Genomic DNA, 18,768 nt, shown 5'->3' with positions numbered 1-18,768 from the left:
ATGAACATGCAGTTTCCTTAAAACTGATCTCCTCCTAAAGATAATGTGAATGTGACTCACCTCAGGACGGCTTCCTGTTGAGATAGTTTGTAAAATCAGCAGTCTAACGTTTCGACAGAATCTGAACGGGGAAATTGTGGTACTTTATATACCCCACCCCTCACGCATGGGCACACAAACACACTATAAACAGAATAGTCAGTAGATTTCAGTGGAGCTCTATTTAGTTGTAGTTTTAAAAATGAACAGTTCACTTCTCTGGAAAATTGTCTTTTTATTTTAGAGAATTGTGAAGTGTTGAGTGGGCCTCTGTCTGCTGGACAACACAAACTGCTGTCCTGCTGCTAAAATCTGTCAAATAATATCATAACTCAGTGTTTTTGCATAAGACACTAACATTTTTCCAACACTTCAGGAGATGCTAATGCATAAATGACTTTCTTTGCCCTCTGAAGAACTTCCCTGTGCAGCTGAGGAGCTTTATGTGGTGAGAGGCAGATAGAAAATCTATCATGTGAAGCCTGGTCTGGTTAACATGTTGAGATTGTGAGCTGAAGAATTTCAAAGTATTAGCACAGCTCAATAAGTACAGCTCAACATTTCACATCATCTGCTGTTCACACATGATCTTTCAGGACTGTGATCAATAGTCATGCTGACAATAAGCAGGTTAACAGTTCACAGGGGCGCAGTCGCAAATGTCAAAGAAACCAGAAGCAGAGTCCAGGTCCTGATAATATATGTGGCCGGGTGCTTAGAACATGCGCTGAGCAATTATGCAATATTTTTTATTACATCTTTCTTTTATCTCTTCAGCAACAGAAGGTTCCAGAGGTATGGAAAAAATAAATTATTTCTCCAGTTGCTAAGACCACAAAACCTACATCATTAAATGATTTTAGGCCTGTCGCTCTAACATCCTTAGTGATGAAGTCCTTTGAAAAACTTGTGAGGAAGGAGATCCTGCAGCAAGTAGAGAAGCTTATCGACCCACTGCATACAGGCCTCGTAGAGGTGTTGATGATGCAGTGGTCACTCTGTTGAACTTCCTCTATCGCCATCTTGATGGCGCCAAAGCTCATGCTCGGCTCTTATTTATTGATTTTTCTTCAGCTTTTAATACTATCCAGCCACATGTTTTAGCTGATAAACTTCTTAACCAGTTTAAACTTGATTTTAATCTCGTTGCTTGGATTTTAGACTTTTTAACTGACAGATCTCAGTGTGTGAGAGTGAACGGCTGTTTCTCCAAACAGCTGAACTCTTCTACTGGCTCACCACAAGGTTGTTTCTTTGCAAATTTGCATCATAAGATTGTTTTTCGTTTTTTCTGCAGTATATAAAAATTGGTGTATCTAAAAAAGAAAACTATGAAGACACTCAAAATAAATTTCCTGTTGTTGTAAACTATTTTTTGCAACTTTTTTGTATCTAAAGTTTTGAGGGATAAACCTTTTAAATTTCTCCAAGTAGAAATATGTAAAGAAAAAAAAAGATTTTCAATTTTTTGTAGTTTATTGCACTTTTTTGCAATTTATGTCGTTACTATGGACTTAATGCATACATATTATTAAAATGTGGGCTATAACGGTTGTATTGATGTATAGCAACTTGAAATGCTCCCTAAAATGGCACTACAGCATGTAAAAATATAAAGTAAGCTCTGGCGGCCTTGGTTCTATGGTAGGTGTTAGTGTGAAAACAATAGGACTTGAATATAAATACTGTATATCCAGTCATATATAATTTGGTACATTTTGATATATTTTTGTTGGTGCTGATTTCAAATCGTTTTACTCCCTTAAAGTTGCCGTTTTACTGTTTGTAGGAAGTGAGGAGCTCTGTGTGTGTTCTCATGCTCTCATTAATCAGGCATTTCAAACATGAGTTGTAGCTCAAGCTGTGCTGTTCATTGTCTCTGCACCTCCAGATGGTACCAGGTGATTGTAACATATTCAAAATACATTATGAACAAACATAATAATGCATTTGATGGTTTATTGAAACATGTTTGACATTATTATGACATCATGGTGCATAAACTTATTAGGAGGATGAAACAAAACTCTGTTGAATGAACTTGATGTTCTTCTTCATGTAAAATGAATGTGACAAACTGAAAACCAGTTTGTGGATAATGAGTCATAGATAATGAGTGAGAAGTCACAGCAGCTTATCTCAAGTTGTCTTTTATGCTCAGGTTCAACAAAACTCTGTCCTAATGCTGTGCATTCTTCTTTTAAAACATGCTTCAGCTAAAATGACAACCCAATATTCTCTATTGTTAGCTGGCTGCCCACCTACTATGGAGGTCAAATGTTATTAGAAAGAAAATCTGATCAGGGAGCTGTTAACAAGTCTGAATCATAATCTGCAGCGTTTGCTGTAGTTTTTTTTTTTTTTTTAAACTTGGTAAAATAGAAATTTGCATTGAAGTAGCAAATAACCTCGTCTTTGTGGTTTCTGTCAGAGCTTATGATACTAAAACAAAACCGTTTCACTTCACACACACACACACACACACACACACACACACACACACACCTTTTCTGGGTCATCAAATTTTGCAGTTTTGTCTGATGCTCCTGACTCCTCCCTGTCATACAGGACGCGTGATTTTCCCTCATAGAAGCACAAACTACTGATGCTGACTGATGATAGATAACCATCTACTTTTAGATATTTATAGGGACTCTCTAACAGGACAGTAGAGTGTACCACTGCCATTGTTCACTTAACCATGACACCACAGTTTGCTCCACATTCTGATGAGCAGCAGCAATGTTGTAGGAGCCAAAGATGATTATGTATAAGATGGTTTCAGTGTCTAATATTACTTTGTTTGAGTCTGCTTCATCTAGTGGCTGTGTGTGAAGTGTAGAAGTAAATTTAGTAAGAGGTACTTACAAGGGTTTTGGAGCTAGTTATGTACCCATTTGGTGGTTACATAATTTGATATTTACATGTTTACACATCCAAACCACACATCAAACCATCACGTTATACAGGTGATGCTACCTGAAAGATGTGACTGGAGCAAGAAAGATGATTATGTATAAGAAGGTTTCAGTGTCTTTGACCTCATGGCCTCCAATCTAGGCCTCTATGGGCTCGTGTAGGACAGGTGCAGGAGATTTACACCATAATAAATGTTGTATTTTTTTTATTTACAAATATCAACATTTTTGTTATTAACATGACACATACAAATACAGATTGTTTATAATCAAACACAATTTATTCTGTGCCTATTGATTTATTCAGTACATGTGGGTTTTGGGGGATTTTACATTTCCTGTTTTTCTTTAACTGGTTCATTTATTTTGACTAATCAACTTATTTGTTTGTAACCAAGTTAAAACTGTTATTTATTAAAATGTGTTGAAATATTAAAATGTGTTGAAATCCATGCTAAAATGTAAAACAATAATCCATATTTAGAAAACAAAAGGCATTCCTTTTAAAAGCAGCACAATGTGTTTAATAAGTCTGAAAGAGCACTTGCATTAAATATGGTTCATTTTTACAAGCATCCTGTTTTATTGGGAAGAGAAGTGAATGTGATTGTGATCAGTAGCCAGACTGTAAGCAGTTTTTGTGTATGTTTCTTTCATTTCTGCTCCACCGAGCAGCTGCTCACTTTGTTTTAGCTCAAGAGCCCGCGCCATCTTGGTGATGTCTGCTGATCACTCCGCATTCCTTCACACATTGCTGTTATGATCTAGTCCCATTTCAGAAGATGGCATTTTGTTCAAGATCATTTTAAAATAACTTCATTTGATCGGCTCAGCCACAGATGATAATTAGAGACGCATACTAAGCTGTAAATAAAGCTAAAGAAAATTGTACTTTTGGTATGCAGAAAACATGTCCTGCACCCTCTGGAGTAACACTGTTGTTGACTCTGGTGAGTAAGACTGTTAAATCTCAGGAAACAGAGGTTTCCTCCGAGGACAGTGTATTACAAGCTTCAAGTCGAGCGTCTGACTCTAGATCTTTCTCCGTTTCATCTCCAAGAAAACATGCAGAGGCAGAAAGCAGCCATCATGATCAGTATGGTAAAATATTAATTATGCTGTTCTAGCTACAATCCACAATTTAGGATTTTGTGACATCATATTTGACATCAATTTGTAATTGAAATACTCAAATGTATAAAACTAAAACATCTCTCTGATACAAACTATGCATAACTTCAATAATTTTCAAAACACATTTTTCAAATACAATATGAAACCTACTAATCAAAGTAAGTAAAGTTATTGCAAATACAACAATTATTAATCATTAATTCACATGAATTCAGTTTTTCAACTATAAAGTGCAAAACAGACTAAAACTAACTGAGACATGCAACATGAGCTCACCAATCTTAGTGCATCACGGCCGAAGACAATGGTATGGCGTCTCTCGGTCGGAACATGCGGGGCTCTAAATAACGTAACGGGGCTTTTTTTTTCCCTCTTTAATGAGAGTAATATGATGTATCAACATGAACAAAAAAAAAAACATAAGTTGTGCTTCAAGTGTAACCTTACTTCTGGAAGATAGCTAATAACCAGCAAACTTATGTGCAGCAGCCTCTCGTGAAGTAAATGTAGCAGCACATCACTCTTTTCCTCATGCCAACACACAACTACACACACAGGTAGCAGGAACACAGAGCAGGTAGGTGGGACATACAGCTGCAGGCTGCATTCCCATTAATCAAAACATACTGGAACCTTTGTTTTCTGATTGGTTGGGCTGGCCGTCCATCTTTCCTCATTTCTATGACTTCTTAAAGCTTTTATGTGGATTACAAAAGCAAAAGTGTGAACACACCACCATGAAGGTATACGTTTTATAAATGTGACATTATGGCACTAACTGATGACATGACAATTCACTCCACATGATCTTAATGATGTAAACTGGAACAGAAAATCTTTTTTTTTACCTTTTATTGATTTATTACTTTTGTAAAAATGACAAACGAGTCAACACAAACGATATCAAATAATCATAACAAAACGAAACCAAAGCAATAATTTCTCTTGCTGTGAGAACACAAGAAAGCTAAATGAAATTCACATACTGGTAGACTTTTATGCAGTACAATATTACTATTTATGCATAACAATTAAAACTTTATTCACCCTTCCTCAGCAGATTAGCAGAAAAGAAAATATTGTGAGGGCACACAAACATGTCCAGAAATAAAAACTGAATATCACTGACAATATTATCTGAATATAAAAGCAAAGTAATATTGATATAAAGAAATTAATATTATAAACAATTTTAAAAACCAGAAGCTAAATCTACTGTCAGCTGACACTTATAACAATTTTCTCTTTTTAATTTATCAGCAATCTCACAAACGATTTTCTCTATTTTCCTCTCTCCAATGAACTCTGACTACATCAGTCCACCTCTCTGTGCTGCCATCAGTCACACTGATGTGGTGCTGACAGCTGCTGCAGTGCTGTCCATCCTGCAGCAGCACAGACATGCCAGCAGCTTGTCAATGCAACCTCTCTGCATGAAAACAGACAGAATCAAGTCCAGAAAAGGATGTAGCAGAAACAAACTAAACACCACAGTTTCTATGAAACAGCAGTGAAAGGGAGCACCAAACAATCCAACAATCCATATTTGAACCATCATCAGACAGTAGTTAAACAGCAACAGAACAAGAGTTCCTACAGTTCTCCGTTTTTCCTCTGTGGGCACTGAGGTAGCAGCACGCAGGGCTTTGATGGTTCCAGCTAAGCAGACGATGATCAGAGGAGCAGGGAGCAGAGCAAAAATAGGGGGGATTATAAACTGTTCAAAGACTGTGGCAGGAACTACAGTGATAATGCAAAAGGCCCAGACCAGAGCAGAGACCAGCAGAGAACGCTTTATTTGTCTGATGCAGGCCAGCAGTGGGCAGCCGATGAGGGAATATCTGCAACAGAAAACAGACGATTTCTCTAAATATCACAGAATATGCAGCCAGATATATGCAAGTACACAAAAACACAGTAATAAACACTGTTACCTTTCAGCAGCAAGGCACATTTGGAAGTAAACATTGGCCATCACACTGATGAAGTAAAAAGCAATGGCGATGTCATAATAGCATATTTCTGGTCTGGGCATCAAATAGACTCTTGCACAGAACTGGATTACGTTGGAGATGAGGAGGTTTGTGTAATAAATGATCTGGGCCCGATCTCTTCGCACCTGCAGAAATATTTATAAAAGTCAGAAAATACAAGAGAAGCATCTCATATTATCTCAAAGAAGTTTTGAACAAATACACAGTGATGTTAATAATAATAATAATAATAATGGATTGGATTTATACAGCGCTTTTCAAGGCACCCAAAGCGCTTTACAATGCCACTATTCATTCACTCTCGCATTCACACACTGGTGGAGGCAGCTACGGTTGTAGCCACAGCTGCCCTGGGGCAGACTGACAGAAGCGAGGCTGCCATATCGCACCATCGGCCCCTCTGGCCAACAACAGTAGACGGTAGTATAAAGTGTCTTGCCCAAGGACACAACGACCAGGACAGAGAGCCCGGGGATCGAACCAGCGACCTTCCGGTTACAGATATGCTTCCCAACCCCCTGAGCCACGGTCGCCCCATAATATCAAAGGTATCAAAGGTTTTAGTGATTAAGTACATTTGACTTGCTGTTTATTTTCAATTCAATTCAATTTTATTTATATGGCGCCAAATTACAACAGCAGTCGCTTCAACGTGCTTTATATTGTACAGCGACAGTGGGACGGAAAAGCTCCCTTTTAACAGGAAAGGCTCAGGCTCAGGGAGGGGCGGCCATCTGCTGCGACCGGTTGGGGTGAGAGAAGGAAAACAGGATAAAGACATGCTGTGGAAGAGAGACAGAGGTTAATAACAGATATGGTCCAATGCATCATGGGAATCCCCTGGCAGCCTACGTCTATTGCAGCATAACTAAGGGAGGATTCAGGGTCACCTGGTCCAGCCCTAACTATATGCTTTAGCAAAAAGGAAAGTTTGAGGCCTAATCTTGAAAGTAGAGATAGTGTCTGTCTCCTGAATCCAAACTGGAAGCTGGTTCCACAGAAGAGGGGCCTGAAAACTGAAGGCTCTGCCTCCCATTCTACTTTTAAATACTCTAGGAACAACAAGTAGGCCTGCAGAGCGAGAGCTAAGTGCTCTAATAGGGTGATATGGTACTACAAGGTCATTAAGATAAGATGGGGCCTGATTATTTAAGACCATGTATGTGAGGAGCAGGATTTTGAATTCAATTCCGGATTTAACAGGAAGCCAATGAAGGGAAGCCAAAACAGGAGAAATCTGCTCTCTCTTTCTAGTCCCTGTCAGTACTCTTGCTGCAGCATTTTGGATTAGCTGAAGGCTTTTCAGCGAGTTTTTAGGACTTCCTGATAATAATGAATTACAGTCGTCCAGCCTGGAAGTAATAAATGCATGAACTAGTTTTTCAGCATCACTAAGAGACAGGATATTTCTAACTTTAGAGATGTTGCACAAATGGAAGAAAGCAGTCTTACATATTTGTTTAATATGTGCATTGAAGGACATGACCTGGTCAAAAATTACTCCATATTTCTAAGATTTTCAGGGCCGAGTACAATAACCTCAGTTTGATCTGAATTAAGAAGCAGAAAGTTAGCGGCCATCCAGGTCTTTATGTCTTTAAGACATTCCTGCAGTTTAACTCATTGGTGTGTGTTATCTGGCTTCATGGACAGATAGAGCTGGGTGTCATTTGCATAGCACTGAAAATGTATGCTATGTCTTCTAATGATGCTGCCTAAGGGAAGCATGTATAATGTAAACAGAATTGATCCTAGCACTGAACCCTGTGGAACTCCATAATTAACCTCAGTGTGTGAAGAGGACGCTCCATTTACATGAACAAGTTGTAGTCTATTAGATAGATATGATACAAACCACTGCAGTGCAGTACCTGTAATACCTACAGCATGTTCTAGTCCCTCTAATAGGATATTATGGTCGACAGTATTGAACGCTGCACATTCGACAAGGCTAAGCATCAGGCTTTCAAATGAATGAAAATTGGTCCTGGGTGAGGGACCAGATAAAGAGCTATTCCCATGACCCCCATGAAAAGACCATCAAGAGAACAATTCACCCTGCCCTGGATAGGGTTACCGGGGCCCTGCCCTGGAGCCAGGCCCGGGGAGGGTGCCCGAGGGCGAGCGTCTGGTGGCTGGGCCTTAGTCCATGGGGCCCGGCCGGGCACAGCCCAAAAAAGGGACATGGGCCCATCTTTCTGCAGGCCCACCACCCACAGGAGCCACCGTAGGGGTCAGGTGCAGTGTGAGTAGGGCCTGGCGGAGCAATTTCCGGCTACCAAGACTGGCAATTGGGATATGGAATTTCTCCTCTCTGGTGGGGAAGGACCCTGAGCTAGTGCGTGAGGTCGATAGGTACCGGCTAGATATAGTCGGGCTCACCTCAACGCATGGCCTGGGCTCTGGAACCAGTCTCCTGGAGAGGGGCTGGACTCTGTCTCAGTCTGGAGTTGCCCCTAGTGAGAGGCATTGGGCTGGGGTAGGTATCTTGGTATCCCCTCGGCTTGCTGCTGGGATGTTGGGGTTTCCCAGTGGACGAGAGAGTTTGTTCCCTTTGCCTTTGGGTCAGTGAACGGGTCCTGACTGTCATCTGTACTTATACACCGAGTGGCAGTTCAGAGTACCCAGCCTTCTTGGAGTCCCTGGGTGGGGCACTGAAGGGTGCTCCCCCTGGGGACTCTGTTGTCCTACTAGGAGACTTCAATGCTCATGTGGGCAACAACAGTGAGACCTGGAAGGGTGTGATTGGGAGGAATGACCACCCGGATCTGATAGGTACCGACAGGCCAAGCGAAATGCGGCACAGGCGGTGGCGGAAGCAAAAACTCGGGTGTGGGAAGAGTTCGGAGAGGCCATGGAAAAAGACTTTTGGACTGCCTCGAAGAGACTGTCAGGCAACTCAGGAGGGGAAAGCGGTGTTCTACCTGAACTGTGTATAGTGCCGGTGGAGTGCTGCTGACTTTGACTGAGAAAATTGTCAGGTGGTGGAAGGAATACTTCGAGGATCTCCTCAATCCCACTGGCACGTCTTGTTGTTGTTGTTGCCTGGAGACCAGCGGCAGTACCCCTGGACTGGCAGACCGGGGTGGTGGTTCCCATTTTTAAGAAAGGGCACCGGATGGTGTGTTCCAACTACAGGGGAATCACACTCCCCAGCCTCCCTGGGAAAGTCTATGCCAGGGTGCTGGAGAGGAGTCAAGTTAGTCAAACCTTGGATACAGGAGGGACAATGCAGTTTTTGTCCTGGTCGTGGAACATTGGACCAGCTCTTTATCCTCTCGAGGATACTCGGGGGTGCATGGGAGTTTGCCCAACCAGGCTACATGTGCTTTGTGGACTTGGAGAAGGCATTCGACTGTGTCCCTCCTGTGGGGGTTGCTCCGGGAGTAAGGGGTGTCTGGCCCATTGCTACGGGCCATTCAGTCTGTCACGGTTCTGGGTCAGTTTGACCCAGTATTTTGAGTTGTCATGTTTTTGCAGGTTTAGTTTAGTTCCATGTGTCATTCTCTCTATGTCGAGTCTGCGTCTTAGTGTGATGGTTTCTTGTTCCTGTTTTATTGTGAAGGTCTGCGTCTCATGTGAGTGTGTTCAGTTTTACCTCTGTCTCGTCTTGTTGATTATTCCCAGCTGTGTCCACCACCTGTGTGTAATTCCCCTGTGTTTCTCTGTGTATTTAAGTCTGGATAGTCATATTTTGGGGGGTTTAATAAATTTTCTAGAAATGAGAGCTGCTCCATCCAAATTGGGATGGATGCCTTCTCCCCTTAACAAGACCAGGTTTCCCTCAGAAGGTTTGCCAATTATCTATGAACACCACATCGTTTATTCCAGGTCGTTGACTCAGTGTTTTTAAGTTTCAAGTCTTTTTACTCTATTTTCCTTTATTTTTCCAGGTCTGGTATCTTAGTTTAATCTTTTCCTGGTTTCATTTTGTTCCTTGAGACCCTTTATTATTCTAACATCCCTTGTGTTTCCCTGTCTGTCATTTAGTCTCATCTGTATTTGGTCTCTCTTTGTTCCCCTATGTGGTTCCTCAGGTCAGTCGTGTCTCCATGTTTTATTTTCCCTTTTGTCCTTATCAGGTTTGTCTCAGTGTTAATTTCCTGTCTCAGTCTCTCTTTGTCTCATCCCCCCTCATTCCTTCGAGCTGTGCATCCAGTGAGTTCTGTGTTATTTACCAGTGAAAGAGTTTTTAGTTTATGTCCAGCCTACTTTCCTTGTTCTGCACCTTGATTCTCATTAAACCAGCTATTAAGCTGTTTCTGAGTTTACTAGTCCTGCATGTTGGGTCTTAACCTGCCTGCTACACGGCTGCATACTGTGTTTGTTCACCTCTTTATTTATTGTAAGTTATAGAGCAACAGGAATGTCATATCTAAAATCAAAATAATGATCAAAATCATCAAAATAGTCAAAATAATGATTAAATGTCTGCAGCACTCCAAATGTGTTCAGATGACTCTTCATATCATTCACAGTCAGACTGATATAAAAGTGATTAATGATAGTCAAAATTTACATACCACACAACAGATGACAATTATGGTCAAAAGCAGGAAGACGAAGATGTTACTGAAAATCACAAAAGTGAAAAACTCCATCTCTGGTTTCTCTCTGTGTGACGGAGCTGCTGAAATAAATTCGTTCACTTTTTCTGCAGTAAAGAAAAACAGTTGTTGAATATGCAGCATGTTAACATTGCTCTCATATCAGTTTGAAATTAAAGATGAAAACAAGGCTGAAGATAAAACGTTTGCTGAACTGAATTATTTAACAATATTGTGGCATCAGAAATGTAACCTAAAAATGCATCACAGCGCATTTCAAAGCCAACTCGGTAGAACTCAAATACATTTTTTCAGAAAAAGGATGATTTTATTGAAATGCACATGTTCATTTCCATCTCCCAGACAATATAAAATTATTTTTGAATGCAGAATTTGGTACTTAAAACAATCAGCATTGCTGCTACGAAAACCTCTCACTGCGTATCGCCAATACACAAACTGTTTTTGGTGTAAATAAATGATGTAAATAAACACTGATTTTTGCATATAAATATCTTGTATTTTGACTACCTTAAAATTGAAAACATTCAAATGATGGGTGGAGAGCAAAGGACTGCAGTACTTTATTTACAATTTGTCATTGATGTAAATTATATTAACTTTTTGTAAAGTCAACAAGAGTTTGAACAGCAGCACAATCACATGAAATATTGAGTACTGACCTGAATGAAACACACCAGTATCTGGTTCTTATTCTAACATGATATAAGCTAACCAATGTAACCTTTTGTATTTACACACACACACACACACACACACACACACACACACACACACACACACACAGATCTTTGGTAGTTTTGAAACGATAACAGAAAAGCATTTCTGTAATTTCAGCAATAATATGATTTTAGTGAAAAAGGGGTTTAATTTAATTACTGATGTTTACCTGATAAAAAGCTAACTGTATGTCCATATACACTGTTACATATATTAGATTCAACACTGGAATCTATCATCATCATCAGGGTCTTTCAGTTAAAAAAGTTAATACAGACATTTCCATTGGGTTTTCATTTATACAACATCCATGTCATTCATATAAAAGCACCTCAAACATTAAAAAAAAACCCCAAAGAAATCAGTAAAACTTCTTTGTGTAACTTCCTGTCTCATAATTCTGATTTGTGCACATGAACATGCAGTTTCCTTAAAACTGTTCTCCTCCTAAAGATAATGTGAATGTGACTCACCTCAGGACGGCTTCCTGTTGAGATAGTTTGTAAAATCAGCAGTCTAACGTTTCGACAGAATCTGAACGGGGAAATTGTGGTACTTTATATACCCCACCCCTCACGCATGGGCACACAAACACACTATAAACAGAATAGTCAGTAGATTTCAGTGGAGCTCTATTTAGTTGTAGTTTTAAAAATGAACACTTCTCTGGAAAATTGTCTTTTTATTTTAGAGAATTGTGAAGTGTTGAGTGGGCCTCTGTCTGCTGGACAACACAAACTGCTGTCCTGCTGCTAAAATCTGTCAAATAATATCATAACTCAGTGTTTTTGCATAAGACACTAACATTTTTCCAACACTTCAGGAGATGCTAATGCATAAATGGCTTTCTTTGCCCTCTGAAGAACTTCCCTGTGCAGCTGAGGAGCTTTATGTGGTGAGAGGCAGATAGAAAATCTATCATGTGAAGCTGGGTCTGGTTAACATGTTGAGATTGTGAGCTGAAGAATTTCAAAGTATTAGCACAGCTCAATAAGTACAGCTCAACATTTCACATCATCTGCTGTTCACACATGATCTTTCAGGACTGTGATCAATAGTCATGCTGACAATAAGCAGGTTAACAGTTCACAGGGGCGCAGTCGCAAATGTCAAAGAAACCAGAAGCAGGCAGAAATCCACCATTCAAATCAATAACAAGCCTGAAAACCAGTCAGAGAGGCAAACAGAGCTGGTAACAAAATATATAAATAAATAACTGAATGAATGAAGTTTTATCAATCTAAAATCTGTTTATTGAGAATGTTATTCAATGTTTATCCCAACTTTAATTAAAAAATACAGAAATCAGACAGTGTGAAAACAATAACTAGGACTTGAATATAAATACTGTATATCCAGTCATATATAATTTGGTACATTTTGATATATTTTTGTTGGTGCTGATTTCAAATCGTTTTACTCCCCTTAAAGTTGCCGTTTTACTGTTTGTAGGAAGTGAGGAGCTCTGTGTGTGTTCTCATGCTCTCATTAATCAGGCATTTCAAACATGAGTTGTAGCTCAAGCTGTGCTGTTCATTGTCTCTGCACCTCCAGATGGTACCAGGTGATTGTAACATATTAGAAATACATTATGAACAAACACAATAATGCATTTGATGGTTTATTGAAATATGTTTGACATTATTATGACACCATGGTGCATCAACTTATTAGGAGGATGAAACAAAACTCTGTTGAATTAACTTGATGTTCTTCTTCTTCATGTAAAATAAATGTGACAAACTGAAAACCAGTTTGTGGACAATGAATCATAGATAATGAGTGAGAACTAACAGTAACTCATCTCGGTCCAGCAGATCTGCCTGAGAATTATTCTGCTCCAAGTGGGCTTAAGTATTGTTTTTCCCTCCCTCTGTCTCTCTTTCTCTCCCTCTGTCACCTGGGCGGAGTTCATTGTGGGTTCCCGCCTTTGCCAAACACACCTGAGAGATGGTGAACACCTGCGTCTCATTAACCAGCTTCTGCTTAAGGGAAGAAGCGAGACCGCTCTTTGCTGGATTGTTGCTTTAGTCGTGTCAGTGAAATCCTGGCTAGGACACTATAATTTCCTTGGTTTTTGCTTCTTGTGCTAACACGTTGTTTCCCTGTGTACAGACACCCTGGACCTGCTCTTGTTCCTTACGAAAAGTCCAGTGTGAGAGAGGCGTGAGACACTAATGAGACAGAAGAAAAGAGAGTGTTCACCCTCCTTTTCCCTGTGGATTCCCTGGAGACCTGATCCCTGCACCCTTGTTTATAGCACTTTTCCACTGTCACACATTTCACTTGTTGTTTTTGAATAAACCCCCATTCTTTCTTTGAGCGAAAGAGTCCTGCGCTTGAGTCCTCCAGTTACCATAGCAAATTAACTTTATGTTCTTCTTCTTCATGTAAAATAAATGTGACAAACTGAAAACCAGTTTGTGGATAATCATAATCATAAATAATGAATGAGAAGTGACAGCAGCTCATCTCAGGTTTTCTTTTATTACTTTTAAATTACTTTTAAAGACCCAAAACGTGCAAAGTTAACGAGTGCTTGATATACATGTCCAGGGCCAGGACTGTTCGCTCGCCCTTTTTTTCTCTGCACTGACAACACATAGTTTGGAGTAACTATGAATGGCCAAAACAGCTACTGCTATTGCTGTTATAGTTATCGGTGCCTTGCTTTTCTATGTTCATAACCCCCCCACCCCCCCCACCCCCCCCCACCCCCCACCCCAACACATCTCCCCTCTTCCCATTTTCTTCCTTTATGGGCTACATTTTCTCAACACCGCATTCTTTGCTAAACTCTTACTATGCCCTCAGTAAACGGACCACTGACCAGCACCACTTTGGTTAGCTAAATCTCTGGGGACTAAACCATCCAATTAAACGCAACAAAATAGTCTCTCATCTCAATACATTGAAAAGTCGCATTGCTTATTTACAGGAAACCATCCTGATGAATAAGGATCAGTCTAGACTTCTTAGAGTCTAGACAATATTTTCACTCAGATTTCAATAGTAAAAGCAGAGGAGTGGTTATTCTAATACATAAAGATGTGCAGTATGGGGAGTCTAAAACTCTTAGGGATAAGAATGGCCGCTGTATCATTACACAAGCCAGTCATTCTTGCTAATGTTTATGGTCCCAATTGGGATAATGTAGATTTCTATAGCAATCTTTTTTCCCTTCTACCAGATCTTGAGTCACACAATTTAATACTGTACATAACAGTGAAAAATATCAAGTCCATATGCCAGCCCAAGACATTCTTTCTCAATCTGAGCTTATTTGGTTTCAGCCTTAGTCATGGATCTAGAAGCATAAGCAACTGGTTTCCAGCTCCCCTCTTCAGCTTGAAGTAAAACAGCTCCAAGCCCATCCTTTGAGGCATCTGTTGAGATTTTCAGACTCTTATTTGGATCATAATATGCAAGCACTGGGCGCGTTGTCAGTGTGGTCTTTAAATCGTTCCATTCTTATTCATGCTTCGCTGTCCATTTAAATTCCATGGAATCACAAAGTAACTCCCGTAGTGCTGATGTTCTCACTGACAAGTTAGGTATGAATTTTCCAACAAAGTTGATCATTCCCATCACTCTGAGCACACCTCTCTTATCTGTCAGCCGTGGCATGGTTGCAATTGCTTTTATTTTTCTTTCATCTGGCTCAATACCTCCAGCAGAGAATGTGTCTCCCAAAAATGTTATTTCCTTTACACCAAAGTGACACTTGTCACGACTGAGCTTTAATCCATTCTCACTCACCCGTTGCAGCACCTTTAACGGTTTTTCATTATGTTCTTGTAGGGTGGAGCCCCAAATAACCACATCATCAACATAACAGCGAACACCTTGTAATCCCTCTAACGAAAAATCTCAGATGCTGAGATTATGCCAAATGGCATTCTGAGGAATCTGTACCTACCAAAAGGTGTATTGAAAGTACAGTATTTTGAACTTTTCTCATCCAGCTTTACTTGCCAAAAACCCTGTGCTGCATCTAGCTTTGAGAAGTATTTGGCACCTGCCATTTCTCTTGCAATCTCTTCACACTTTGGTATCTGGTAGTGCTCACGTTTTATGGCTTGATTTAAATCGCCAGGGTCCATGCATATTTATATTTGTCTCTGTATTTATATATGTGTGTGTGTGTGTGTGTGTATATATATATATATATATATATATATATATATATATAACAATTCTGTAACTGTAACTTCGGTCGTTGCTGTGCTTTTTGGAAGTCGAATTTCCCAGAGGAACCCACCCGAGGGATTAATAAAGTTCTATCTTATCTTCTCTTATCTTATCTTATATTCTCAAATCATTGTCTTTATTCCTTTTATCCATGCACACCATTGAGTTTACCCACTCAGTTGGTTCTTCCACTTTTGTAATGACCTGCAACTGTGACATCCTGTCAAGTTCTTTCTTTAAATGGTCCTTCAGTGGAGCTGGGACTCTACGTGATGAATGGATCACTTGCTTTCCATCATCTTTCAGCTGGATGCTATAAGTGCATGGTAGACATCAAACCTTTGAAGACATCCTCATAATGATGTACAATGGAGTCACCTGCTCCTCGTTGTCCAGTTGCTGCTTCTGCACAGCTGATGTGGTACACTCTTTCTACTAGATTTAATCTTTTGGATGTCACGCCACCCAGCAGCGATTCACGACCCTCTGGTACAACATTAAACAATACATCATAATCTTTGTGTTTTATTGACACTTTAAGTCTGCATTGACCACTGCTTTCAATATTCTTCCCATTGTAGTCTTTTAGAGGTACTCTTTTCTTTATTATTTTGGGCTTTGGTTTCATAGCATTGATCTCTGTCATGCTGATTAGGTTTACATGTATCAATCCTTAGTGTCACCAAAGTTTCTTGTATTGGGAGTGAAATACTCCACATGTCTTCATAATCTGAGCGTCTCTCGCTGTCTTCTGCTTCATTATGCTCAGTTTTTACATCCCCAAGTGACACTATGCCCACAAAGAAAGTCTCACTTAAGTCAGTCACTAAATGCACCGATTTGGGTTTGGTTTCAGACAGACATTGTATGGCAAAATGATTTTTTCCATTGCATTTTAAACATCTTTTGCCATAAGCAGGACACTGTCTAGGTTCATGTCTGGCACCACATCGCTTACAGGAGTACAGTGTATCCTCTTTGCTGGACTTTTGTGACATATTCTTCCTTAATTTCTTTTAACCACAGCTGTTTTTGCACTATCATGTACTGCAGTGACACTTGTCTCATTAAATGTCTTTGCATGCTGCAGGGCTAACTCACTTGCATGACACAGTCTTTCTGCTTCATCCAGAGTTAGTTGGGAATCTCTGAGCAGCCGTTCTCTAGTACCTTTATTATGGATCCCATACACAATTTGATCACAAACCATAGACTCTTTCAGCTCTCCAAACTCACACGACTGTGACTTTAGCTTCAAATCAGTCACAAAGCAATCAAAAGTCTCTTCTGGTTGCTGCATCCGAGATCAGAAAACATACCTTTCATATACTGTGTTCTTCTGTGGTGAACAGTGTGCATCAAACTTTTTAACCACTTTGTCGTACTTATTCCTGTCACCAATTTCCTCAAACTCAAACATGTTGAAGACTTCAATGGCTTGAGGAACAGCTACCGTGAGCAGCAATGCAATTTTCCTGGCATCGGGTTTAGAGTCCAGTCCCATGGCAGCCATATATACATATAAACTGCTGCTTAAAACACCGCCAGTTGCTGGCCACATTCCCCACCAGTTTCAGTCCTTCCGGTGGCTTCAAACTTTCCATCTCAAACAGAATTTTGAACGGCTATCACTTCCACTCTTTCACTTTTACTCCTGATACCATGTGTTGTCTTCGTAGCGCTTGACACAGCATCCACTTATGGTTCCACTTCTTGTGGCCGTGTCTTGATTTTCTCTACATGCATGGTTCCCACAGTAAAGCATAAAGGTGGAGGTGTGATGGTGTGGGGGTGTTTTGCAGGTGACACTGTTGGGGATTTACTCAAAACTGAAGGCACACTGAATCAGCATGACCACCAAAGCATCCTGCAGCGACGTCCCATCCCAACCAGTTTGCATTTAGTTGGACCATCATTTACTTTTCAACAGGACAATGACCCCAAACACACCTCCAGGCTGTGAAAGGGCTAAAGAAGACCAAGAAGGAGAGTGATGATGGAGTGCTGCACAAGGTGGCCTGGCCTCCACAGTCACCTGACCTAAACCCAATGGAGATGGTTTGGGATGAAATGGACCACAGAGTGAAGGCAAAAGAGCTCAGGTGGTAGAGCAGGTCATCTACTGATGGGAAGGTTGGTGATTCAATTCCTGGCTTCCTCTAGTTTGCATGCCAAATATTCTTGGGAAAGATACTAACCCCAAGTTGCTCTCCAGTGCATCCATCGGAGTATGTGTGTGAATGTTACTTAGAAAACACCTAGAAAAATGTGCATGGGTGAATGCACAAGTTGTGTAAAGTGCTTTGAGTGCTCAGACGAGTAGAAAAGCGCTGTACAAGAACCAGTCCATTTACCAAAAAAAATCAATTAAAATAAAAAAACATGCTGTATTTTAGCCTTACTGATTGATTAATGAATTGATTTTTCAGAGTGAAAACAAGGAACTTGTCTGTGGTACACTACATGCTCCACCCTATTTACACACACACACACATACACACGTTTTAACATCATAGTGAGAACATCTGATTGACACAGTTTTTCCCCGAGCTCCTTAACGTAACTAACTTTAAACCTAAATCTGCATTTTGAGCTGCAAAAGTCCCTTCAGATTTGTGCAGACTATGGTAAATACTTTGGTTGATCTGTTAGCCAGTGCCTATTTTAAAATTCTACTCAATGCTAGTTATTAATGTATTAATTTCACTTCATATCTCTGATAAGTGGCACTTTTATTTTAGGGATTCCTGCAGCCAGTCCTTAGCAGTGCCATGTCTTCCAGCACAACAGGAAACAATGACCCTGCGTAATTGCCATTTTTATTTTAACAGACTTTATTCAGTTCAGTTCTGTGTAAAAACTTGATAATAGGGCTTTGGAGCGTGATGTCACGGGGGTGGGCGTGGAAAGGATTTTGGCCCGATCCGCCATTTTGGGGGTCTAAGTAAGGAGCGAAAGCATAGCCATGGTTCGTACTTGCTGTGTGGTCGGCTGCAATCTTACGACCGGCACGGGAATAAGTTTCGATTGTCTTTTTATGCTTTCCCAACCTGGAAGCAACATGAAGGAGCTCATGTATCGGATATTACCAAACGAAGGCGTCTAGGCTGGATAGCAGCCGTGAGACGAGCTGATATCAAGTTCTGTTACGTCTCCAGATATCAGCTGGTGTGCTCAAGACATTTTCATTCCGGTAAGTTCTAA

The 18,768-nt window shown here is 40.3% G+C and overlaps 1 protein-coding gene across 1 annotated transcript; it reads right to left on the bottom strand.

Moving 5' to 3' along the window:
* Window positions 1-5,433: 5,433 nt before the first annotated feature.
* LOC146560687 (uncharacterized) lies at window positions 5,434-17,077 on the bottom strand. The gene is made up of 3 exons (XM_085243162.1): window positions 16,895-17,077; window positions 6,026-6,210; window positions 5,434-5,932 (listed from the first exon to the last, which is right to left on the bottom strand). The coding sequence occupies exons 1-3, from the start codon at window positions 17,075-17,077 to the stop codon at window positions 5,434-5,436; spliced, it is 867 nt and encodes a 288-aa protein (XP_085099288.1).
* Window positions 17,078-18,768: the final 1,691 nt, after the last annotated feature.

The sequence above is a fragment of the Mchenga conophoros genome, linkage group LG13 (genome assembly GCF_057382185.1).
Source record: "Mchenga conophoros isolate Kocher_MC1m ecotype Shallow Benthic linkage group LG13, M_conophoros_male_GT1.1, whole genome shotgun sequence".
Lineage (NCBI taxonomy): Eukaryota > Metazoa > Chordata > Actinopteri > Cichliformes > Cichlidae > Mchenga > Mchenga conophoros.
Note: the sequence above shows the minus strand (reverse complement) of the source record. Positions and strands in the feature narration are given on the sequence as shown.